This window comes from Myxine glutinosa, chromosome 2 (genome assembly GCF_964187855.1).
Source record: "Myxine glutinosa chromosome 2, kmMyxGlut1.1, whole genome shotgun sequence".
Taxonomy (NCBI): Eukaryota; Metazoa; Chordata; class Myxini; order Myxiniformes; family Myxinidae; genus Myxine; species Myxine glutinosa.
Window position 1 is genome coordinate 252,265,232 of NC_136262.1, and position 19,932 is coordinate 252,285,163.

The 19,932-nt window shown below is 42.4% G+C and overlaps 1 protein-coding gene across 1 annotated transcript in view; it reads right to left on the bottom strand.

Moving 5' to 3' along the window:
- LOC137420667 (cingulin-like protein 1) overlaps positions 1-19,932 on the bottom strand; it is a 139,496-nt gene that overhangs the window by 16,949 nt on the left and 102,615 nt on the right. Inside the window, exons 11-16 of the mRNA XM_068105916.2 lie at positions 18,991-19,143; positions 18,674-18,835; positions 12,170-12,328; positions 11,731-11,820; positions 9,133-9,216; positions 4,400-4,524 (exon numbers count right to left, since the gene is read on the bottom strand). Coding sequence (XP_067962017.2) covers positions 4,400-4,524; positions 9,133-9,216; positions 11,731-11,820; positions 12,170-12,328; positions 18,674-18,835; positions 18,991-19,143 — 773 coding nt within the window. The remainder of the gene's footprint in view (positions 1-4,399; positions 4,525-9,132; positions 9,217-11,730; positions 11,821-12,169; positions 12,329-18,673; positions 18,836-18,990; positions 19,144-19,932) is intronic.

The window sequence follows — 19,932 nt, forward strand, 5'->3', positions numbered from 1 at the left end:
GCTGTGAGGTGTTTTTATTATGTGTTTTATGGCTGTGAGGTGTTTTTATTACGTGTTTTATGGCTGTGAGGTGTTTTTAATTTCGTGGTGGTGAGGTGTTTTTATTACGTGTTTCATGGCTGTGAGGTGTTTATAATTTCGTTGTGGTGAGGTGTTTTTATTACGTGTTTTATGGCTGTGAGGTGTTTTTATTGCGTGTTTCATGGCTGTGAGGTGTTTTTATTACGTGTTTGATGGCTGTGAGGTGTTTATAATTTCGTGGTGGTGAGGTGTTTTTATTACGTGTTTTATGGCTGTGAGCTATTTTTATTATGCGTTTTATGGCTGTGAGGCGTTTTTATTATGCGTTTTATGGCTGTGAGGTGTTTTTATTCCGTGTTTCATGGCTGTGAGGTGTTTTTATTACGTGTTTGATGGCTGTGAGGTGTTTATAATTTCGTGGTGGTGAGGTGTTTTTATTACGTGTTTTATGGCTGTGAGCTATTTTTATTATGCGTTTTATGGCTGTGAGGTGTTTTTATTATGCGTTTTATGGCTGTGAGGTGTTTTTATTCCGTGTTTCATGGCTGTGAGGTGTTTTTATTACGTGTTTGATGGCTGTGAGGTGTTTATAATTTCGTGGTGGTTAGGTGTTTTTATTATGTGTTTCATGGCTGTGAGGTGTTTATAATTTCGTGGTGGTGAGGTGTTTTTATTACGTGTTTTATGGCTGTGAGGTGTTTTTATTATGTGTTTGATGGCTGTGAGGTGTTTATAATTTCGTGGTGGTGAGGTGTTTTTATTACGTGTTTTATGGCTGTGAGCTATTTTTATTATGCGTTTTATGGCTGTGAGGTGTTTTTATTATGCGTTTTATGGCTGTGAGGTGTTTTTATTCCGTGTTTCATGGCTGTGAGGTGTTTATAATTTCGTGGTGGTGAGGTGTTTTTATTACGTGTTTTATGGCTGTGAGCTATTTTTATTATGCGTTTTATGGCTGTGAGGTGTTTTTATTACGTGTTTGATGGCTGTGAGGTGTTTATAATTTCGTGGTGGTTAGGTGTTTTTATTATGTGTTTCATGGCTGTGAGGTGTTTATAATTTCGTGGTGGTGAGGTGTTTTTATTACGTGTTTTATGGCTGTGAGGTGTTTTTATTCCGTGTTTGATGGCTGTGAGGTGTTTATAATTTCGTGGTGGTGAGGTGTTTTTATTACCTGTTTTATGGCTGTGAGGTGTTTTTATTACGTGTTTGATGGCTGTGAGGTGTTTTTACTACGTGTTTTATGGCTGTGAGGTGTTTTTATTACGTGTTTTATGGCTGTGAGGTGTTTTTATTACGTGTTTTATGACTGTGAGGTGTTTTTATTACGTGTTTGATGGCTGTGAGGTGTTTATAATTTCGTGGTGGTGAGGTGTTTTTACTACGTGTTTTATGGCTGTGAGGTGTTTATAATTTCGTGGTGGTGAGTTCTTTTTATTTCGTGTTTTATGGCTGTGAGGTGTTTTTATTTCGTGTTTGATGGCTGTGAGGTGTTTTTATTACGTGTTTTATGGCAGTGAGTTCTTTTTATTACGTGTTTTATGGCTGTGAGGTGTATTTATTACGTGTTTTATGGCTGTGAGGTGTTTTTATTTTCGTGGTGGTGAGGTGTTTTTATTTCGTGTTTTATGGCTGTGAGGTGTTTTTATTACGTGTTTTATGGCTGTGAGGTGTTTTTATTTTCGTGGTGGTGAGGTGTTTTTATTACGTGTTTTATGGCTGTGAGGTGTTTTTATTACGTGTTTGATGGCTGTGAGGTGTTTATAATTTCGTGGTGGTGAGGTGTTTTTACTACGTGTTTTATGGCTGTGAGGTGTTTTTATTACGTGTTTCATGGCTGTGAGGTGTTTTTATTGCGTGTTTTATGGCTGTGAGGTGTTTTTATTTCGTGTTTGATGGCTGTGAGGTGTTTATAATTTTGTGGTGGTGAGGTGTTTTTACTACGTGTTTTATGGCTGTGAGGTGTTTTTATTACGTGTTTTATGGCTGTGAGGTGTTTTTATTACGTGTTTTATGACTGTGAGGTGTTTTTATTACGTGTTTGATGGCTGTGAGGTGTTTATAATTTTGTGGTGGTGAGGTGTTTTTACTACGTGTTTTATGGCTGTGAGGTGTTTATAATTTCGTGGTGGTGAGTTCTTTTTATTTCGTGTTTTATGGCTGTGAGGTGTTTTTATTTCGTGTTTGATGGCTGTGAGGTGTTTTTACCTTCGCAAAAGCGGAAGGTTATGTTTTGATCGCTGTGTATTTATTTGTATGTCTGTGTGTGTGTATGTTAATCGCATAACTCAAAAAGTATTCAACCGAATTGCATGAAATTTGGTGGGATGATTGGTTATTATACGGGACACATTTGATTAGATTTTGGGAAACAGATTTGCTCAAATTCTGACTATTTTTAACTCGATCGTATTTCACTCAAAGTTATGAGCGACTGAAGAAGAAGATGTCCATCCAGGACGTCATCACTATAACGCGATCTCCCGCGATCATTTCAACCTCAAAAAAAATTATAATTGCAGATTTGACAATAGATGAGGCATATTAACAAACGAATGAAACAGATTTGCTCAAATTCTGACTATTTTTAACTCGATCGTATTTCACTCAAAGTTATGAGCGACTGAAGAAGAGGATGTCCATCCAAGACGTCATCACTATAACGCGATCTCCCGCAATCATTTCAACCTCAAATGAAATTCAAATTGCAGATTTGTCAATCGGGGAGGCATATTAACAGACGAATGAAACAGATTTGCTCAAATTCTGATTTTTAAAAATCGATCGCATTTCACATAAAGTTTCACATCGCATACACTCCCATGCCAAGTACAGAACAGTAGCTGCGGCGAAGGTATGCGCTCTACCGAGTGCCCGGATTCTAGTTATTACGTGTTTTATGGCAGTGAGTTCTTTTTATTACGTGTTTTATGGCTGTGAGGTGTATTTATTACGTGTTTTATGGCTGTGAGGTGTTTTTAATTTCGTGGTGGTGAGGTATTTTTATTACGTGTTTTATGGCTGTGAGGTGTTTTTATTTTCGTGGTGGTGAGGTGTTTTTATTTCGTGTTTTATGGCTGTGAGGTGTTTTTATTACGTGTTTTATGGCTGTGAGGTGTTTTTATTTTCGTGGTGGTGAGGTGTTTTTATTTCGTGTTTTATGGCTGTGAGGTGTTTTTATTACGTGTTTTATGGCTGTGAGGTGTTTTTAATTTCGTGGTGGTGAGGTATTTTTATTACGTGTTTTATGGCTGTGAGGTGTTTTTATTTTCGTGGTGGTGAGGTGTTTTTATTACATGTTTTATGGCTGTGAGGTGTTTTTATTTTCGTGGTGGTGAGGTGTTTTTATTTCGTGTTTTATGGCTGTGAGGTGTTTTTATTACGTGTTTTATGGCTGTGAGGTGTTTTTATTTTCGTGGTGGTGAGGTGTTTTTATTTCGTGTTTTATGGCTGTGAGGTGTTTTTATTACGTGTTTTATGGCTGTGAGGTGTTTTTATTGCGTGTTTGATGGCTGTGAGGTGTTTTAAATTATGTGTGGTGAGGTGTAATCGTCCCAAACTTCCAGTTTGCACCTACCCCTCCCCTATGTATGTGCAGAGGTGTTCTTTCTTGAAAAAAAAAACATTCAACCTAAATCTTCAACCTAAATTGCCTATAAAAATGTAATATCACAAACACAACAAATACATTTGTGCAAAGTAATTGTTTGTATTATGATTGGTGAAAATCATGACAACACAGCAACTCAGGTACAGTCATTAGCCTCAGCTAAAATAAGCCCGTTCCTCAGTAACGACACTTGGTGAGGCGAGCGCAGCGAGCCGAGCTAGTATACATACATATATATATATATATATATAAAGGCGTTAGACAGGAGGAAGGGATGTAAATATCTGCAACTATTTGGTATGAATCACTGGAGCGAAGGTGATGGCACGCCATCGAGAATCCCCACACTTCCCACCTAAAACAAAATTTAAAGATGGCAAAAAGTTCCACCAGGAATGACCCAAAATCAAATATCCGTTTTGACCCATGACCCTAAGTCTCTACCCCCATGGACATGAACCGGATTCATATACAAAAGCTTATTATATATACTAGCTATCATGCGCCCCCAATGTTGTCATATGGAGAAATATGACCTGCTAGCACGAATGGAGAATCCCTAACCCCTCCCCACTCCACAACCACCCTCTGTCCCAACCAAACCCACCCCACCACCAACACCCAGCAGTTCCACAACTTGCATTCAACCCCCACATGTGACCTTTCCATTTTTTGTGGCCCACCAATTATTTGAAGCATGCATGCAAATGGCATGCTCTGCTAATAAAGCCTTACATGCATAGGCCCAACTTGCATGAGTGTACATACCCGTCCTCAGTTTGCAACCGGAGTTCCAGTTCAGAGGCTCGTGCTTCCAGCTGACTGATAACACCCTCACGGTTAAGTCTGTGAGAGTCCTCCAGCTCCAACACGCGTGCACGCATCTCCTTCATCTGCACAGGTATCGATGGAAGGAAGGAAATAAATCAGGATCTAGAAAGAGTAAACCATGGTTGCTGCACATTGGTAGTGGCTCAAATTGAAACTGGAGAGTTCATAGAACACGTTACCCCACGCATTATTCAATTGCATACTTACTTCAATTTAAATTTTTTTAATGAATTGTTAAGATCATTTTAAAAATCTGCAAGTTTAGCGCTATTGAAGCAGTCTTGTACACCACCCTTATATAACATGTTCAAGTCTATACTCTACAAGGGGCCGTGTGTGTGTCCACATGTGTGTGTCCACAGTTCCACCCATTGGTTGGGCAGTTTGCCCGTCTCCACACACAATTTCTATACCACAGCCGCCAATCTAGGAACCCTTTAGGATTACCTTTTCGAACCCTCTTCTCTCAAGCAGCGCTTTCATTGCGGAGGTTATGCAAGTTTGCCATCAATTCCTCCTATTTTCTCAAATTGTGAGTTGAACAGGCGACTGTGTCGACAGGTATCCGTGAAGTCGGTGATAGCATTATAGGGGAGCAGAAAACGTTACATATTCAGGTGTTTGACGTAGGAGTGCCCATTCGCTTTTATGAGTGGGAGTATGGCGAGAGCAATGATGGGACAGCCTTTGAAGGGGGGTAGGGGGTGGCGGAGGAGGAGTTGACGACTGTCGGTGGGAAGGTAGGGCATGGGAGTCTGAAGGCTTGAATGCAGGGAGGTTATCGATGCTTTAGGGGTTGAGAGGGGAAGGGTGAAGACTTGGGGCTGGGGGTGGTGGAGGGGTTGGGAGGAGAGCAATGATGGGACAGAGTTATTAGGGGGAGGCTGAGGCTTTGCATGTATGACTGGTGGAGAGTTGTCAGAATTGCATGTACTCGTATGTATTTACTCACAGTAAAAGTAAGTGTGTGTGTGTGTGTGTGTGTGTGTGTGTGTGTGTGTGTGTGTGTGTGTGTGTGACTGACTGTCCAAGCTCCACAATGTGGTAGTGTGACCTTTGCAGGTTGGGTGGTTACTTTTGACCAAATTCTGTCAAAATGTCATCGAGTCAATGTATTATTCATTGTGAATTGAACAATTATAGTGAGGGAAGGTATCTTATCCTTGTGACGACGTGAATGAGGCACGGTACAAGCTGTTTTGCATTGAACGAGAGGGAGGGCCTTGCAAACGAGATACCCAACGGATACCCAGCAAACGAGAGGGCATTGCCACCGATGTCCGATTCATTCTTTTACACTCACGATGGGTGATTCCAATTAATCAGGCATTTTATTTTATTATTTATTTTATAATTATATAATTATTACTTATAATTATACAATTATTATTTATAATTATATGATTATTATAATTATTTTATAATTATTTGTAAATGATCTCATTTCCATATCAATTTATTCATTGTCGGGCGAGAGAGTGATAAGTGAACGTGCGGAGTCCTGTTGGGCATGGATGGACAATGCAAAACAATGGATTGGCCATCCTATGGATGACAAGTGCACCTGCTCCCGAGCACGCTTTCCATGTTGTCCAGAAGAAAACATTACGTCTGGACACCTGTTCATGCTCCCACGAAGGAACTCGCATGCACAGAGATGTGCGCTTGCCTTGGAGGCAACAACACGGAACCTGTGGTTGATAAACTCTTGGTGGATTTTGGTTCAGACACAGTGATTATGAGGATTGATATGCTTAAGTTCGGGAAAGCAGATACATTTTGTGACGAGTCTTCCAAATTCCACGTAAACCAGATTTAAGAGCAGAGCATCCAGAGAGTCTGCAGTGATGCAAACATTTCCTGATCAATATTACCAGCAATTCCATAACTATATTGATGATGTTTGCATGAGACCGTTCAAGACTAATTATATGTTTACCCTCTCCAATTCGCATTATTATTCTTTCCATTTTGGAATTGTCGTTGAATTTCATAAGTGGACTCATTGCTTCTTGTTGTTCCCACTCAGGATCTCCAGGGAGAGTCTGACTGCGCTCGGTGCCGGCCTGCGAGTTATATCGGTGCTAATTAAATGTGCTTCCTACCTACGGTGTTTTCCGAGAAATCAGCAAATTATAACCAGTAAGTGTCTTAATTGGCTCTTCATAAACTTATGTTTGTCAAAACAATATCGTGGGGTGAGACTTTTTTTTTTTTTTTTTTTTTTTGGTATACTGAATCGAGGCTCGTGAAAGAGCTGACATTTACTTCACAAACAAATCAACCAGACAAACAAAATATATAAAAAGAGGGAGCGGAAGACAAGAGAAGGGGAAGCACACAAACACTTGAGAGCACACAACATTTAAGAGCAGGGAGATGTGTGGGAGGGAGAGGGCTTGGGGGGAGGAGGCGTGGGAAGGGGGGGGGGGGGGGGTGGGAGAAGTATAAAACACAAGGACACCAAGGACTTCCAGGACAGAAGTTGGTATTTCAAAAAAGTGGATTTGGGGTGAAATTCGCGGGGGTAGAAAAGATCAAGGTTTTGGATGGGGGAAGATAAGAGATGGTGGTGAACAGCTGTTTTAAAGACCTGGAGGGTGGAGTGGGATTGAAGAGAGTGAGGGAGTTTGTTCCAGAGGCGGGAGAAAAGAGGAATGAAGGTGTGAAGGTGAGCAGAGAGTCTTGATTTTGGCAGTTTAACCATAAGAGGGTTGCAGGCAGATCTTGTGCGACCTGTAGGAATATTTGCGGGACAGAGCCCAGAGAGAGCTGGGGGGGGCAAGGCCAGAGAGGAGTCGGTAGAAGACGGAAAGACCACCAACCTGCCTGCGGTGAGTGAGTGAGAGACCCTTGGAGTTAGCTTCATCGCGGGAGATTCCAATGATTCTGAATGCTTCGGTTTCAACAGCGTGAAGACGAGCTAGGTGTGAGGCAGGAGCACCAGCCCAGAGGGGAGAGCAGTATTCCATTGAGCTGCGGATGAAAGCCTTGTATGTGGTGAGGAGCTCAGGTGTGCCAAGGAAGGACTTCGCACGACGGAGGATGCCCAGTCGGCGACTGGCTTTGGAGGCCAGATTTGAAATGTGGTTTTCCCAGGAAAGGTTTTTATTGATTTAAGGAAATGTTGCATCAGTCCATTTCAAATGCAAAATATCTTGCCATGAACGACAATAAGGGAGACATTTGCAATTTTGAATGATGACATCATCTAATGACCTTCCATAACCTAATTACTGATTTCATCGAATATTTTTCACACCATTACAAAGGCCAACTCGTGATAAAACCAACCAATGGATATTTGTCAAAATATTGTACACGACTCCTTTCCTATTCCATCCCTAAGCGCTGAAAGGACGTACTCTGTTTTCACTCGAGTTTCTTGTTTGTTTGTCCGGGCGATATCTCAGCCATCCTTTGAGTTATGAAGCTGAAATTTGGACACGACAATGACCAAGTGATTTAGCTGTAAATGGTATTTTTGATTTCTTGATTTTTTTTCTCTTCTGTAATTAACACTATTTATTATCGAGCAATTATAGATTCTCCCCAGCCTGGTGTTGGCTTAGCGGTTAGGGTGCCAGCTTGGGATCCTAGGATCCTGGGTTCGCATCCCGGTCGATCGCTGAATTAACGCCAGGGGGGTTGACTCAGCCTGTCATCCTTCCGAGATCGGCAAATTGAGTACCAGTTCACTGGTCATTCCCTGTGTGTGGCAAGAGGCGACTAACAGGGTTGGCGGCAGGAAGGGCATCTGGCCATAAAACATTGCTTCAAAAAGGGGACCAAGGTGCCCGAAAAAGGCCAACCCCTGCTCTGCGGGGGAAAATGGCCTCTAAAGGCGGTACAAATATAGATTCTCCCCCAATATAAATAAAAAAAAACTGCGTGAAAATGGAAGGTTCATGACAAAGCCTCATGGATGTTTACGATTGAAAGTTTCAGGATTGAGGGCGACTACTTCCCAAGGTTTTTTCCATGTATTAAATGTCCCTATGCCAGCTGCTGAAACAAACACTGATGCTGCTTAACATCAAGGTGTTGCTACATTTGACAAGCACTGCACACAGGCCTTCCTTCTGAAGCTTCCTTAACAAAATGGACGTGGCTGACGTGTTAACCTCTTCAGCAGCTGCAAAACATCTTCCCCCAAGGTTAGTGTGGATTACCCAAAATGTATTTGTTCCTTTTTGCTCTGCATCAATATTAATTATTTTAACAATCATTTGACAAGAGTTTGGATGCTTTTTGTGTGGAACATTTCTGCTGCGGCCAAACCCAATTCCCAAAACAAAAATTGTGTGGGCGATATTTGCTGACAGCAAATGATGACGCAGTATGTATGTGCAATTAAACAATCGCCCGAACCTTTTATAATCTGTCTGTCTGTGAGCAGAATATTTCAATTTATGGACGGATTCTGACAAAGCTTGGTGGACAGGTTGGCATGTGAGAAGGATGAATTTATTAGATTTTGGTTCAGGTCCGAATCCAGATTCGGCTCATCAGTGGATACAAAACATAAACTGATTAGCCTGGTGGAGATATGCGCTCCACCGTGTGCTGTTCTAGTTGTAAAAGTTACAAGTGAGGTGACAGACCTTTTGTGATAGCTAAATATTGCCAAAAGTACCACCAAATAATGAGGCTGAAGACAAGGTGCTCACCTGACGCTCCATTGCAGTTTTGTCAAAGTCCAGGTTCTGTCGTGCAGCTTTCTCATGCATGAGCTCCACATGAAGCTGGTCCGCCTGCAGACATACGCATCTACATTCAGGTAAAGTGCACTCAACATGACAGTCACATATTCAGTTCTCGGAGATGGTTCATAAACAGGTGAACCGTCACTGAGATCTGACATGGAAGGCCCCAATGTTGCTCAAAGTTTTCCAGGTTAAGATATGACAAAAAGTTGGGATTCTCCCAAATGTGTAACATATGAAAGGTCATGGTTATCACCAAATGACAGGTAATAAATACGAGTGGAAGGTAACTGTACCTGCCAGACAAAAAGAAAAGTTATTATTTTAACAAACAAATAAACTTTAGAACAACAAGCTCAATAAAATATTTGCAATAATGAGTTCCTCGCAAAAAACTGACGCAGGAGAAGGCCATTAGGCCCATCAAGGCCTGTGCTATCAACATGTAGTTGTTTGTTCGTGCTTTATCCTTTTCTTTTTTTAAATCCTGAGTGTCAAGGAAGCAGCATGTAGCATGTTCACAGTCGGGGGGGGGGGGGGTGTTCGGGGTTATTAGGACCCAGCCAGGGTTCGAACCGGCGACCTCGCGGACTCGGAGTGGACGCTCTAACCGTTACCTCGTTGAACAGCAGCGTACAACTCGTATCGAGCATTTGTTGGAGAAAAACACAACGACGCATTTCAACACAACTGTGTGCAATTTTAAAAAACGAATATTGGCTAATACCAATTTCCACATTGAGAAATGCAAACCATTACTCTGCCACTAGTATTCAGAGGGTTAAAGGTTTAATTGCACGCAGTCTCTCTCTGTCTCGCTCTGTCTCTCTCAAATAATAAAAGCGACTCACAAAACGAATTTGCTCCATACAATAGTTAACTATTACTTTACTCGCGACGTCAACAAAAAAGTAAATTATTTTACCATGTTAGCTGAAGAGCGGCACAAAGTACAGAAAGCTTGATCACTATAAAAAGCTTCCATTCCCAACAGAAACGTTTTGTTCTGCGTTCAGTACAATGGGGCCCACACCGTTGCCGGGAAACGGCGCAGGCCGTCACATAGATTCAGCCCGCAAAACCCCCAAGGCCTCGGCACCAACATTCCTCCTTTATCACACTATAGACACACAGTTGCTCCTTGCACTAACACAGCTCAAGAAACAGGCTCTGCTTATTGTCACTCGTAATCAAACGCAGTCCTTGATCTTATCCAGTATTTTAAAGAAAAACCTTCGGCAGAAAACATTTTATTCCTCCTTTTGCGCGAATACATTTTATCTCTCGAAAGTGATTTCATGTTTTTTGCGGTTTGGTTTCACAATAGTAGTCCAATGGAAAAACAAACATATGAAAAATCACTCAGAGAGCGACACTTGGCAAAAGAGAACAAAGTAGGATGGCACCTGGTAGAGCATTCTTTTGACCTCACAAATAATTGGTGGTTGAATTTATTGACCAGATATACAAAATCCTCTTCAATTTTCAAGTTAATCGGATGAAAATTGAGGATTTTAGAAATATGGCCTATGTTGACCTGACAAATAATTGGTGGTTGAATTTATTGATCAGATATACAAAATCCTCTTAAACTTTAAAGTCAATCAAATGAAAATTGAGGATTTTAGAAATTTGGGCTATGTTGACTTTGTGACCGATGTTGACCGTTTGGTCTATGTTGACCTCAAAAATAGTTGGTGGTCGATTTCAGTAGCTGACATGAAAATCCTATTCAAATTTCAAGTAAATCGGATGGAAATTGAGGATTTTAGAAATCTGAAAAAAAGTGGTTGACCTTTGGCCTATGTTGATTGACTTGTAAGTATAAGTGAGAGGCCAGACAAACACACAAACCGGAGTGATCAACATACTTGTCCAAAAAAACCTTTTTTTGCCAAGTAACAAACCGGCATTTGGACTAGATCCCCAAGACGTGGTCCTCAGTCTGTTTAAAGCCTTTCTATTGTATGTGGTCTCGTGGTTTATTTCAGGGCTTCAAGTTGACATTACAGCACCATCTCAGGTCACTGCAAGTCCATGCTAGTGATCTTTTCGAACCCTCATTATATATTAAAAAAAATAACCACCTTTAGAGGCCATTTTTCCCCGCCAAGCGGGGGTTGGCCTTTTTCGGGAACCGTGGTTGTTGTTGTTTTTTGGTCCCCTTTTTGAAGCAATGTTTTACGGCCGGATGCCCTTCCTGCCGCCAACCCTTTTTGCCGCCTTTAACGACAAACAGGGAATTACCAGTGAACTGGTACTCAAACTGATATTTCGAACCCTCATTAACCATACCAATCTACTTGCGGGTTGCTACGTTGCCTTCCCCCTTGTTAATCCCCTTGGTTGCATCCACGCGTTGTCCCAATCTCAGTGCCTTGCCTTTTACCCTTTAGAACTCCCTTCAAATAATCTAGATTTTGTCTATTAAAAAAATGGGGAAAAACTGATTGCTATAAGGTACCCTACCAACTCACCTGACAAGCACCTGGTGCTTTTCTTCATCAGCTGGTGAAAATCACACAGTGAAAAATGGAATTTCAAAAAGGGAAAGTTTCTCACCTGTTCTTTGATTCTCTCGGCCTTCTCGGTCTGTATTTCAACACTCTCGCGTTCTTCCTCGAGTTCGGCCTCCAGTGCCAAGATTCGGTCCTAAAACAACATACCAAACAACAACTACTTTTTCATTTGACGAAAATAACTTGCTGCTTGTTCATAAAGGAAGAGTCGAATAAAGTCCTTCCAATTTTCCAGTTTTCCCTCCTTGGAGTTTCCTTCTGAGTCCATCTTGTCCACCCCAATCATGCGTGTTTTGCGTCCTGTTTTTGTCCGTTATGTCCTGCTCCGTTCAGTGCACTAGATCTTCCATGAGCCTCGACGATGTGCCAAAAGATGGATAAATGCCACCCTTGGGTAATAGGACCATGAAAGAACAGTTACTTTGACTGATCAATACCATGTTTAAAAGTAGAAGACCATTGTAAGACTTCGGCTGACATACCTCCAACTGCTTCTGCTGCCGGGGGGTATCTTTTTTGACAGTACTCGACTCCAGCTCGAGCTCCAAATCCTGGATACGGCGCTCCAGCCTCTTCCTCTCCAACAAAGCTTCCTCTCGAAGATGCTGCTCTTCGTTAAGATTCTGCTGTACTCGCTTCAACTGCACAACACAATCTTACAATGCACATCTTGCACATGCGTATATTACATACCACTCCACAATAAGCAACAGACTTTACATCCAATAGCACAATCTTACAATGCACATCTTGCACATGCGTATATTACATACCACTCCACAATAAGCAACAGACTTTACATCCAATAGCACAATCTTATGCTCTTCAACCCCTTGGTCAGCCATGGCCTAAGATTGTTGGCCAGGCCATTTTGCATTTATTTATATATTTTCCCAATCTTCACACGTAGAATGAGAGCTGTGACCCAACAGTCTCGAATCTCAATGTGTTCATTTGTCCAGTCTCTTTGCTCTCGCAATTCATGAAAAAAAGCATCTTGGCCACTATTTCCCGATGCGACATTTAATACACAGGTTGTTTCAAAAGCCCAGAACCATTGGAAATATTTGTAATTTATTGCATCCGTCGTTGAAGCTGGACTGAGTTTATGTTTTCACCTCTGTCCATATGTCTGTGAAAAGGATATCTCAAAACGTTATGGACAATGTTACCGATGATGACAAAACCTGGTGGATGAGTTGGGCAGGTGACAATAAGTAGCCGATTCGATTTTGGTTCAGGTCCGAATCCAGATCTGGCCTATCAATGGGATACAAAACGTAAACTGTTCAGCCTGGTGGAGGTATGCGCTCCAACAAGTGCCATTCTAGTGACCTCCGCCACCAAAGGTGGATGGAGGTTATGTTTTCACCCCTGTCTGTCAAAATGTTGTCGACAGATTTGGACAAAACTTGTTGGACAGGCTGTGTGTGTCATAAGGACGATTAGATTCAATTTTGGTGAAGATCTGAATATTGATTCGGATATGAGAATTAGTTAATTCTTTAAGTGATTTTTCGCCATTGGGAGATAGGGCCGACAACGATACATAGCAGGATATCTCAAAAGGTTATGGATGGATTTGGACGAAACTTGTTGGACAGGTTGGGTGTGTGATACAGAAGAATCGATTCAATTTTGGTGAAGTGATTTAATGATTGATTTAATCAAAAATTAAAAAAAATTAATCAAAAAAAAGAAAGGTGATTTAATCAAAATCCAGCTCGTAGAATTTTTTTTTAAGTGATTCTTCACTATTGAGAGATATGGCCAAAAACGAGGGGTAGATTAGGGTATGAAAGACTGGACCTATGCTGATTCCTGTGATTGATTTTGATTAAATGTGATTTTCTGGTCTATTCTGAGATACAAAACGTAAACTGTTCACCAGGCGGAGGTATGCTCTCTACTGAGTGCCGTTCTTGTTTAATTATGAGACGATGCCTCAAAAAAAATTTTCGTTTCTTGAAACGATGTCTTTGAGGTGAATAGACAGGCAAATAGAACCATAAGGCCTCCACATAGTCCATATTTATTGCCACTTGACTTTGCTTTGTTTGGATCACCTGAAATCAGTGTTTTATATCACGAGACCACATACTATTGAATATCTGAAAAATCAAATCAGAAACGAATGTGCTAAAATCGGTGCGTCAACGTCAGGAAACGTTCAAAGAAACCTACATACAATAGTTGATGTGAGTGTCTCACAATTTGAGCAATTGTTGTAATAAAATTGTAAAATACATATCCCGACGACACCGGATGTTTGGAACACCCTGTATAACAGCAAATAAAACATCTATACAAAAACTGATGGATGGAAGTGACCCTTGGAGTGTCCTACTATATTAAATAAGGCAATTCTGTGTGTGTGTGTTTGTTTGTTTATCGTGTGTGTTTGTGTGTCTCATGCGTGTGTGTCGTGTGTCGTGTGGATTATAGAATCTAAAACGGCTTGGCCAATTCCCACCAAATCTGCACGCGTAGGGGGTAACCAGAGTCCGGTCATGGCCTTGAGTAGCTCCCTCCCCTGGGTTCACGAGGAGTTGGGAAGGGGGAGGCAAATTCTCTATATAAATGTGTATCGTGTAGCGCAGCTCAAAGGCGGTGGGAGATGGTATTGCAAGTCAGCTGTAGAGATGACTCACAATTTTGCACTGTTTACCTGGCAAAGAGAAAGTGCTTTTCTGACCCCTCCTCGATGGAGGGGGTGTTACACTCTCCCATACGGAGTGGGTGTTTCGAGTTGTGCGAAAAAAACAAAAGTGAACAAACCAGGCAAGGATGATAATGCAGTGTTGCCTTGACTTGCAGTTGCATCACCCTTCCCTCATGGCATTGATAAATTGAAGTAACGTTCACTTACAGGTGACTGATGCAGTGATGCATCACAAATTTGCACAAAAGGACTTCATTTCAAATTGAAATTTAAGTCTGAAACTAATACTTTGCGTCATTGTCTCAGAGTGTGTGAAAGTGTGAGAATGCATCTTTATTCTCGTGCTCTCGGTTAACAGAATTTCAGTTGTAATTAAACTGTCAAAAGAACAGTAGAAAGAGGGGGAGACGGAAACGCACCAACAGCAGGATTTAGGGACAAAGAGGAGACTTTGAGAAACAAGCATTCTGAGTATTGCGCTGCAATACATGTCCCCTACCAAAGTTCAAAGTGCCATAACTTTGTCAAAAATGATCGAATATGCAAATTTATGCACGGTTGATGCTGGTTTTCAAACTTGATCTGAGGTATGCTGAGACACGTGTGTGTCACGCCTCGCCTCGTTGATAAGCCCGCAAGGTCGCTCCGTTGAGCGGCCTGCACGTATTGCACTGTGTGAATTATATAAATTATTACCAACTCACGGTCTGAGGTACTAGCGATTCAAGAGATATCCATTTTTTTATGGCACATTGGAGAAGCCAATGCGAGGTTTCTTCTTCCTCAGCTTGTCAACTCTGTCAAATGCGATCGAGTTAAAAAAGTCAGAATTTGAACAAATCTGTTTTATTCGTTTGTTAATATACCTCAGCTATTGACAAATCTTAAATTAGAATTTTATTTGAGGTTAAAATGACCGCGACAGGTCGTGTCCAACGATGCTTTCAGTCTGTACATGTGATAAATAATTAAATCCGCACACTTGCCGCCTCTTCTTCTTCACGCAATAACAACGTCTAGCTTCCAGACCGTACATCCAATCATCTTGACATTTTGCAAACTTGTTACTCTTCATGACTTCTACTATAGTATGAAGTTTCACGTCGATCAATAAAGCGATTCAAGAGATATCCATTTTTAAAATATTTTCGTTTAATTAACGATATTTGCCAAAACACGTGAGCTATCGCAAATTCCAAATGGACATTTTAGTAGACTGACATGCGGAACAGAGCTGTGAAGTTTCCCCTCGATTGGATAAAAAATGAGGGAGGGGCTCGGTTTTAAAAGTTCATGCTTAAAAACGTCATAACTCTGAAACCATGTGATGCATGACGTCATGCTCGCTGACTTTTTTGTTCGTCATGGGTATGCGATTCTGCCTGCAAAGTTTGGCCTCGATCTGTTCAGCCGTTGCAGAGAAAAAGGGGTTTTCGTGTTTTCACGAAAAACAATATGGCGGCCGAACCACGTGACCTGTGACGTCATAATCACCATTAAAATATTCTACAGACCGAGTCCCTCCTTTGGTGAAAATTTAATCTCAATCGGTCCTATTATTGCAGAGAAAATGTTTTTTAAAGGAAATTAAAACTTAAAATGGCACTGAGTTAAGGATCATCAGAATTATCAGAATTCCCAAAGTTCAAAGTGCCATAACTTTGTCAAAAATGATCGAAACGTCGTGAAGTTCGAACTTGATCTGTAACTTATCATGAGGAAACCATGTGCCAAGTTTGAAATCATTAGCATTAAGCGTTTAGAAAAAAAGTCTGGAAAACTGTTCTTTGCGTGACGGACTGACGGACTGACGGACTGACGGACGGCGTGCAAACCTATAGTCCCCTCCGGTGTACACCGGTAGGGGACTAATAAAGGATGTGGGGAAGTATTGTAGCAAGGGGGGAGAACGCTGGGGATGATCAAGATGGAGACAGCCACAAACTCTCAATCGCAGAATGGAAGGAAAAACCTGGAATCTCGGAAAGTGGTGAGCTTGGGGAGGGATTAAAAAAAAAAAACACCTTTAGAGGCCATTTTTCCCACAGAGCAGAGGTTGGCCTTTTTGGGCACCGTGGTCCCCTTTTTGAAGCAATGTTTTATGGCCGGATGCCCTTGTTGCCGCCAACCCTGTTAGTCGCCTCTTGCGACACACAGGGAATTACCAGTGAACTGGTACTCAATTTGCCGACCTCGGAAGGATGAAAGGCTGAGTCATGAGTCAACCCCACCTGGCGTTATTTCAACGAGATTCAAACTCAGGACCTTAGGATCCCAAGTCTGCCGTCCTAACCATTTGGCCAACACAAGGTGATAGGGATAATAGGCGTATAAAATATAATGGTTGTGGATGGGGATGACCTGAAAGGCCCTCAAGGGAAGAGTAAGATTGAAGAGACTGAGGAAGGTGGAAAAAAGAGGAATGAGTGAATGAGTGGAGGTGAGCAGCAATTCTGGATTTTGGGAGTTTAACCAAAAGAGGGGTTACTTCCAGACCATGTGCACCCTGCAAAAACCTGGGGAGAGCGGGGGGCAGCACAGAAAGGGCAGAGAGTGCAAGACCAAAATGGAGACTATGTAAGAGAGACTGCCGCAGTGCCGCAGTGTCTGTGGTGCGAGAACAATAGATCCAGAGACAGCTTCAGCATTGGAGATTCCAATGATCTTGAAGGCCTTGGTGTCCATCCAGCCGAGCAAGGTGTGAGGCAGGGGCACCAGGCCAGATTCGGGAGAGCAATACTCCATCAATCTGCGAATGAAAGCCTTGAAGGTAGATAAAAGTTCAGGTGTGCCAAGGAAAGACTTTGCATGACGGAGGATGTCCAGTCAGCAACTGGCTTTGGTGGCCACTTAAAAGAGTGCTTTGCCTCTTTTAAGATCACGGCTGATAGTGAGCACAGACGTTTGTGAAAGGGATTGGTTGTTATACATTGTTTATTTAATGCTAACTTCCAAACAGATGGAATATGACCTAGTGGAAATGACAGGCTGAACCGAGCAGAAAAAGGATGTGCAAGAGCACGAGAGCAGGATTTTAAGACAGGTGTGCTGATGCCGTCTGGGTCAGTTGCACAATCGGTGTTGAGGGTTTGCTGGAAACTTCTCCATCTTCTCAGTTGAAAAGGACAGTCCATTAACAGTTGGGTGCGACTGGGTGTCGTGGGTACAGTGACCAATGGATTGGGGACAAGATGATTTGGAAGCAAACACAGAATTGGTGAATGCGGCCTTCTCACGAGCAGAGTCTGATGTGCCATTTGAAGTGAGGGAAGGGCTGGAGGGGGATCGTAATCCATGGACAGACTTAACAAGGTGCCACCAGGTTTTTGAGGAAAGAGACAAGTATGAAAATTGAGGTTGGCCAGATGTTTTCTAGCTCTACCAAGAGTGGAGCAACACTTGCAGCCTGAGTGAACTACCTGTCTTGCCGGCCCCGGGGTGGCTCTCTGATAATATCCAGAGAGATTTGAACTCTCACACGCACAAGATCAGAAGAAACAATTGGAGAAGAGGAAGAACAGGAGATATTAGCAGGAAAGTTGGTCATTACGATGTCTCAAAGGGACGGTTATAGCCTTTGGGAGAAACACAGATCAAACACAGATCACAGAAACACAGACCGATGGAGTTACCGATGGTGTCAGGCCCATGGAGTTACAAAAGTCATTTGCTGCAGTGCCGTAGGTGGTGAATGAGATTGCAACGCCCAACCAAATAGCAAGGTGACCGTTTAAAATTACCAGATATAGGAAGAGAGAGTTGTGATGGGTTGTTAAAATTGTGCCCCGGTTGTCAGAGAGAGAGAGAGAGAGAGAGAGAGAGAGAGAGAGGGAGATGTAATTGCAGCCATCACTGTTAGGACAACGGTACAACACAGACAAAAGGTGGAAGATATTAGGGGAATGGGTGAGGGGGTAGTTGTGTGAGGGTGGGGTGAGGAGGAAATTGCGATATGGTGGGATGAGGGGAAGCATAAAGATGTAACACGGGGTGGAGGGATGCTAAAAAGGGGTATGTTTGGGAGGACCTGGGTGTGTAGGAGGTACCGAGGAGGAGTTGTATTGACATGCGGAGGTTTAACCCCCTTAATGGACGTAAAGGGGAGTCTATGGTCATGTGCATGACATGCAAGCCATGCAAAAAATTCTCACAAAGGGAATTGCTACCACACTTCCTGATAAAGCTCCTCCTCGAGTCATAAACGCCTTGTGGAGGAAAAGAGGAATAAGAAAGGGCCTAGATCTCACATAGTTCAATTCAAAGTGCAACAAACAAACTTTTAAAACTAAAACAAGGTCACCAAAAACTACATGAACGTACGTACATCTTTCTGAAGTTTATTCCTTTGCTCCACAGACATTTCCAGAGCCAGACCCTTTTCATGCAAGTGCTGCTGCAACATGGAATCGCGCCGACTGCTCCCTCGTGTGTCCTGTTCTTGTCGCGAGTGTCGAGCATCTTCCAAACTCTGCACTGCATCAGCAAGCTGCATGCACGGGTACCCTTATCAAGGCTCGATATAAAAACTCAACATCAGAGTGTATGAATGATGAAATAAGAGCAACCCCATGAATGTGCATCTCTTCAAATCAAAGTAACAACGCAAGGTAACTATCCTGCTTTGCAGGAGATGGCACGCACCTCTTTCTCGAGTTTCTCCCGGGCCCGGTTCTGCTGCTGGGCCTGTTCGAGCAGCCTTGCCCGCTCCCTGCGCAGCTCATCCCTTTGATGTTCCAGTTCCCTCATTCGCTCGGCGTAAGCAGCCTGATCTGCACTTGCTCGGCCCAAACGTGTCTATCACAACAAACACACACACATGAAAAACATTTTGTCAATCGGTGATCCCCTCAGACAACTGCGATGATATTCCAGCAACAAAGAACACAAAAGTCAGTCAGTATTTCCAGCAAAAAAACACCTGTTAATCAGTGTTGCTCACTCCAATTAAACTTTATTTCAAACTACTCTTCTTCAGAAAACTTGTACCAGACTGGTGTAATAGTTAGATAGAGCGTCCTCTCCGAGCCTGGGAGGTCAACGGTTGAAACCCCGGCCGAGACACACCAACTTGACACTGGTTCCTTACTTGACGTTCAACATTTTAAAGGGTAAGAGCATGGACAATCCCTACAGGTTGGCATCCATGGGGAGGAGGAAATTCCTCAAGAAATGCTGCGATGAGTGCGGTTAGAAAGGCGGCGCCATTAGTGTGACGTCGCTGATGCTCAGTGTGCCCCAGGAAGTGTCCACTTCCCACAAGCTCAGTGGCTGTGTTTGTCTCATGTATTCGTCTGTTTGTCCATGTGTGTGAGACGTGTGTGTGGCAGCTCCACTACGAGCCTTAGATCCCATTAAAACAATTTTTAAAGGATATCCCACTAAGTGTCATGGCTGTGAAATTCCAAGGTGGCTGGTTCTCCCCCCTTGTCTAATCCAAATAAAATGTTTTTCACTTCCGATAATAACAAAATCACACCTTGCTCACACTCAAGGGAAACAGACCAAACTTTAAAAGTAAAAGTTTTGAGGAAAATGACAAGATTTCTCTTGACGCTTGCTCTCCTGCTGGAAATGGTCCTCCAA